The sequence below is a fragment of the Tribolium castaneum genome, chromosome 10 (genome assembly GCF_031307605.1).
Source record: "Tribolium castaneum strain GA2 chromosome 10, icTriCast1.1, whole genome shotgun sequence".
Taxonomy (NCBI): Eukaryota; Metazoa; Arthropoda; class Insecta; order Coleoptera; family Tenebrionidae; genus Tribolium; species Tribolium castaneum.
Window position 1 is genome coordinate 7,903,295 of NC_087403.1, and position 6,356 is coordinate 7,909,650.

General features: G+C 39.6%; 1 protein-coding gene across 2 annotated transcripts; it reads left to right on the top strand.

The window, feature by feature from the left end:
* Positions 1-1,769: 1,769 nt before the first annotated feature.
* Positions 1,770-5,160, top strand: LOC660692 (uncharacterized protein). 2 transcript variants are annotated; one of them, XM_962126.5, is made up of 4 exons: positions 1,770-2,056; positions 2,881-3,216; positions 3,288-4,323; positions 4,694-5,160. In XM_962126.5, exons 1-4 carry the CDS (start codon positions 1,932-1,934, stop codon positions 5,096-5,098), a joined length of 1,902 nt encoding a protein of 633 aa, XP_967219.2. In that variant the 5' UTR covers positions 1,770-1,931; the 3' UTR covers positions 5,099-5,160. The 2 variants fall into 2 exon arrangements, with proteins under 2 accessions (XP_967219.2, XP_008200734.1); XM_008202512.3 differs by lacking the exon at positions 1,770-2,056 and adding an exon at positions 2,186-2,400.
* Positions 5,161-6,356: the final 1,196 nt, after the last annotated feature.

Consider the following 6,356-nt stretch of genomic DNA (forward strand, 5'->3'; position numbering starts at 1 on the left):
AAGTAATAGAATTTTTCAGATCGTCGAAATAGCCTGTATAATATAAAATAAATAGTCGCATATTTTATATAATCAGTGCGTATTTATAATTATTTTCAGATTACCACTAGCATCGCTCTTTCACTGTCATTGTTTTTTCTTTATTTTGTGTTTTTTGTGTTTAATTTTTTTGTGTTTTTGTAGTATGAAATAAATATGCCCACTTTTTACTTATCAAATTTTACAAATTATTTATTGAGTGTTGTAATAATAATAAAAAAATGACTTTAGGATATACAAATAAAGGAGCACCTAATCTATAAATACACAGTCACTTTCTGTATTTACTGTTTCAATCATTCAAGTATCAACTTATCGACTTATCGTCAATAATTCAGATTTGAAATATCGCTAAAGTAAAAGTTTACTAGTTATGAAAAAGTTTGTGGATTTCGTCAACTCTTGAATAATATCCCTTAATTTCACGTATGCTTGGATGGTAATAAAATTAGGAATTTCCTCGCGTCGGGTTCATCCACTCAACCAAAATGTGTTTGAATTATTCACTAGTGAATAATCTTAATTAAGCTATGATTACTCACGGATTTTAGTTTGAATTTTGAATGCTAGATTATTTTTCCATGGTTTGAGCTTTGAATACCTATTAAAAGGTCAATTTTGAAGCGACCGACGTGTTTGTCATTTTAATTACCCTGATTAAGCCTTTTCAAATAGACACCTCATCGTACCAGTTTTTGGTGCGCATAGTTTTTAAATAAATATGTGTATAACTGGCTGCCTATGATCCAGGGGTTGGTGGAAACCCTGGAAATTTAAGTCGCCACAACTTCCTGGAGAAATAGACACTGGTGAGCTATTTGTAGCATGTTTTCCTAGTAAAAACAGATTCGACTCATGAATAATTACACACAACATGTATTTTGCAATGGCCTTGCAAATGATAATGAAGAGTTATTATTGTTACATAACTGGAAACTTATTTTCTTTAATTAATGCAAAACATCAATCGCAAAATGCGCCATTCTTAATTGCCGGCAATAAAGTTTTGCACAGATGTAAATAATTTTATAGCGTTGCTATGGGTAGGGACCCTTTAAATATCGTGAGTCAGCAATACGGAACCTCATTTTTCAAGGATAGGCTCTCATTGCAGTAATTGCACTTCTATTATTGTCCCTCGTGTCATCCTGCGCATTAAACAATGCAAGATGCACCGTGTTTGTAAATAAATAAAATTCATTCGAGAAAAATACAAAGTCAAAATTTTGACCCGATTATATCATTTTTGATTATTTATAAACTCTCTGCAGGGGTGCCGGGGTTACTTGATAGCACAGTTGTCGATAGTTTGGGAAATTTGGGATGATTTGGCGTTATTATATCTCAGCTTGCGTTTTTTTCGATTTTTATTTATAAATTCTCTGCTGGGGTTACTCGATAACTTAAGCGTTGATAATATTGATCGTTATGGAAAATAAAATCATGTGGAAAATGTGTGATTTGATGGTCACACAACTGCTGTTACGGCTGATTCGAGTCATTTGATTCAATTTTTGGCGCCAAAACTGGCCCATGTCTTGCGGTCATTTCAGTTTGATTGAAAAATATGTGTTTTTGACTATTGGAAAATTGTGTGCGCATGCTTCCAGGTGAAACGCGATTGCCTTGACTCCGGGCACCTAAAAAATGTCTCAGAGAAAGTCCCGAGTCGAAAAATTGGTGTATTTTATTTAGAAATGTCTTAGCGTTACGTAATTGTTATCTGACCCAGCTTCCAATAGCGTCAATGTACGTAACATAGCTTGATGTTAGCGAGGTCCGCATTGGCTGTCCCTCAAGGTGTGTGCACGCCTGCCATTTAACCACTTGTTGATTACATGCTGGTGCCAAGTGAACGGGTTAGCTCTAGCTCCTGACCGGTCTTTCCCTCGATGTCCGCTGATATAATGGCAAATCAATACCACAAACTCGAAGCCAAGGCTGTCCAAGAGCTGAAGGACATCGCCAACAAAATCCGGATCCATTCGGTCAGCTCCACGCAAACGGCAAAGTCGGGGTAAGTCAAGTCTGGAAAAATCATTGAATTATCATTACCCACGATTGCGCGGATTGGTTGTTCCGAGGCGCGAACGTAGATGGCGAAGATTCAAATTCTCTTCCAATGACCACACAGTTTTTCCTTGTTTTTGCGTAGAGGGAGATAAACGCTCAAACTGATAATTGTACTTATTTAAAGCTACTACTTTTCAACTTCTTATTTAGTTTCCCTTGAGTTCTCGTTTCTATTACTACTACTAAAATGCCGGCTCAAATCACTCAAGCTGATATCAAAGTCTTGCAAGACATTGCCAATAGAATCAGAATTCACAGTGTCACCTCCACGGCGGCTTGCAACTCAGGGTAAGTCAGAGGACGTAGAACTTTTTCTAATTTAATCTACGTAGGCAAATAGTACTGTGTTAGTTAGCGCGATTAATAATATTGACCTTCTGTTTAACTTATTAGTTATTACTTTACCCAGAATAGATTTAATTGATTCAAAACAATTTCCACAATCCTCACATTTTTTATCGGTGATCCTCCGACCCTCACAATCTCTCCATTACATAATTAAAATAGTAAATAAACTCCGATTAGGCAACGCTTTATTGTCCATGTTTTCTCCATTTATTGTTATTTACGTTTTTTCATGTATTTACAAGGCTTATCTAGCAGGAGGAAATCGGATATTTTCATCGCTGCATTACAATCGTTTTTTGTCGCTTTGGCGGTTAAATGATTTACATAGGTTTACACACAATCGTAGATAAGCTTATCGTATGTAACCCTATCCCAAAGTAACTCGGTTTTGTCAGTCAAATAATTGGGTTATTTTCGCAGGCATCCAACATCATGCTCGTCAATCGCCGAAATTTTATCGGTCCTTTTTTTCAACACAATGCGATACAAAATATCAGCACCGAAAGACCCCTCAAGTGACCGCTTTGTCCTTTCTAAAGGTCACGCCGCTCCGGCGCTGTACGCAGTATGGGCCGAGGCGGGTCTTTTCCCCGTTGCTGATTTACAAAACTTGAGGAAATTGGGGTCGGACCTCGAGGGTCATCCAACTCCTCGCTTGAATTTCATTGATGTAGGGACAGGCTCGCTGGGCCAAGGGCTGGCCATTGCGTGCGGCATGGCCTACGTGGGCAAAAACTTCGACAAGGCCAGTTATAGGTATAGAAAATTATTCCCTTTCCTGTTATCCTTCCCACAAGGTCGAACAGTTGGTGATTTGGGGGTTGCAGGGTGTACTGCCTGGTCGGGGATGGGGAGAGCGCCGAGGGTTCAATCTGGGAATCGCTCCATTTTGCGACTTACTACAAGCTCGATAATCTCTGCGTTATCTTTGATGTGAACCGTCTCGGGCAATCTGAGCCCACTTCTCTGGGTCATGATATCGACACTTACAGGAAACGGTTGGAAGCGTTCGGTTTCAATGTAGTTGCCGTCGATGGACACGACGTCGAAGAGCTGGTGAAAGCCTTCCACGTGTCGTGCAACACCAAAGGGAAGCCTACCGCAATCATTGCGAAAACTTTCAAAGGGAAGAACTTCCCCAAAATTGAAGATTTGGAAAACTGGCACGGGAAACCACTAGGAGATCAGGCCGATCGTGTCCTCCAACACCTCAAATCTCTTGTTAAAAACACGGGGCCTTTGCAACTCCACCCCCAGAAGCCCCTCACCGACGATGCTCCCATTGTTGACATCAGCAATATTAAACTATCCTCGCCTCCATCTTACAAAATCGGCGATAGTATTGCTACGAGAGTGGCCTACGGCACTGCTTTGGTCAAGCTCGGCCAAAGCAACCCCCGAGTCATTGCCCTTGACGGCGATATGAAAAATTCAACATATTCGGAAGCCCTTAAAAAATTTGACCCCACGAGATACATCGAATGTTTCATCGCCGAACAGAACCTTGTCGGGGTTGCCATTGGTGCTACTTGTCGCGACCGCACAGTTGCCTTCGTTTCCACCTTTGCTACTTTCTTAACCCGTGCTTATGACCAGATTCGTATGGGGGCTATTTCTCAGACAAATGTCAATTTCTGCGGCTCTCATTGTGGTGTCAGTATAGGCGAAGACGGACCAAGCCAGATGGGGCTGGAAGACATCGCTATGTTCCGGACCATCCCCGGAAGCACTGTCTTCTACCCCGCTGATGCGGTCTCCACTGAACGTGCCGTCGAACTGGCCGCGAACACCAAAGGAGTCACTTTCATCAGAACCAACAGACCGGCCACTGCTGTCATCTACCCCAACAATCACGTATTCCAGGTATTACGTCAACCAAAACAGTAAAGACTGACTAAGTAATGTATCATATGCAACAATGAAGCTTAGGATAGAAGATGATCAGTCTGCAGTAAAATGTAAATTAGACCTTATCCGAGGAAACTATTTCCAGTCCCCAACTGCATTATTCTATGATATATTACTTTAGTCAAGCTTCACTAATTCACTAACTACGTTACAACATTTTGGTCACAAGAATCTACTAGCAAATTTGACAGCGTTGTCAACTGTCAAATCAACTTTGCGCTTGGTCGGGTAAAGTCGACTGATATCGCTAACGTACCCAATCAAATTTGAAGACTTGACGTCATCCCTTGATGTTTGGCGGGTTATATTTTCGTTTTTTGTCTAGGTGGGCAAGTCGCACGTGGTGAAGAAGTCGAACAACGACCAAGTCCTGGTTATTGGTGGCGGAGTGACCCTGCAGGAGGCCATCGGGGCCGCCAACGAATTGGCTAAAGCCGGTGTTGGTGTCCGTGTTTTGGATCTGTTCACCATCAAGCCAATTGACAAGGAGGGAATAATCAAAAACGCGAAAGAATGCGGTGGGCGTATTCTCGTCGTTGAAGACCACTACTACGAGGGGGGCATTGGCGAGGCTGTCCTTTCGGCGGTCGCTCAGGAGCGCAACATCGCCGTGAAACACGTGGCAGTGCCCAAAGTGCCCCGCTCCGGGAGCCCCACCGCCCTTTTGGACTACTACGGCCTCAACAGCAAACACATTGTCAATTACGTGCAAGAAGCAATGAAGTTGTAATTTTATCATGTTTACTAATGGAGCGGTGTAACATTCCATTTTAATAAAAAAATTCTAAGTTACCGACTGGGATTTTTGACCCTTTTCCATTAACCACCCAAGACTTTTTTTTTATTTCAATCAACCAAACGCAAAATGTAGGTTGGTCTTCTGCTAAGGTGAAAGAAAACCAAAACAATGGAAACAATAAAAAACTTTTAGTTAACAATGATAAAATAATACGGCAGGGCATTTCACATAATTTTATGAGGCCTGCGCCTGTAAAATGCCACCAAGAATACACATTCCAGTACGAACTCGATTACAAATTTTGAGAAATTGGATAGTCTTCTCTAGTTTCTTCACCGTTTCAAAAAATTACAACGTTTTTTTGGTAGTTAGTGTGATTAATATAGGTAGATTAAAATCATTTTCATTCCGTCTCTTGATAGAACACATTATAACTGTTCTGATAAAATAGTAACTCACGACTATTAATACAACAGTTTGACTACTACTATCATGGGTTTTCAAAAATGTGATTTTTTTTCTATTTAGTGTTTTGTGACTTGTATATTTGAGTGCGTACATTAGGCGCAGGCCTCGTAAAGTGATGTTAAACACCCTGTGTATACCGAGTTGAGCAAAGGTAAAGAACAAAACGTTTTGTGTCTAAACTATTTTCTTTATGAAAGATTAATTAGTACATCACCATGTATTTTCAAAATGTGAACATTTGTTAAGAATAAATTGGTTCGCAATTTCGTTTAGTTGTCGAGTTATTAAAAAAAATAAGTAACCCTACTACTACGGCGTTTTTTTTTGGAAAAGATTTTGCTTTAAAAATAACTTCTAATTCATAATTAAAAGCTTGTATTTAACTAACTTGCTTTGTCCGTTTCAGATTTTCCGAGACAAATTTGAGAGAGTTCCTGTTATCCGAAAGAGCTGGAATTTGGTATACAAACGTAATGTCCATGACAATGGAATTCTATACACTAGTTAATTACCCCCTAAAGAGGTTAAATGGGGTGTTAAAGTTGAAACGTAATGAAACTACTACTCAAAGAAAACAACGATTCCAAAAAACGAAAGAGAGATGTGAACAAGATAAGCGAGCGCAGTTTGCTTCTTTAGTATGTGTCATATTGCAATGAACGTAAAGAACAAATCCGACAAAAAATAAACAAAAAACAAAAGTAAAAAAACAAAAAAATTGTTTATAAAGAAAGCTTTTATTTAGGAAAGTATACACACAAAAGTAAAAAATAATGTTTCT

What these genes read in the sequence shown, in the direction of transcription:
- LOC660692 (XM_962126.5), top strand. Translation starts at nt 1,932, where the DNA reads ATGTCCGCTGATATAATGGCAAATCAATACCACAAACTCGAAGCCAAG. An exon ending in TTCGACAAGGCCAGTTATAG is followed by an intron (nt 3,217 to 3,287) that starts GTATAGAAAATT and finishes TGGGGGTTGCAG; the next exon opens with GGTGTACTGCCTGGTCGGGG. An exon ending in CCAACAATCACGTATTCCAG is followed by an intron (nt 4,324 to 4,693) that starts GTATTACGTCAA and finishes TTTTTTGTCTAG; the next exon opens with GTGGGCAAGTCGCACGTGGT.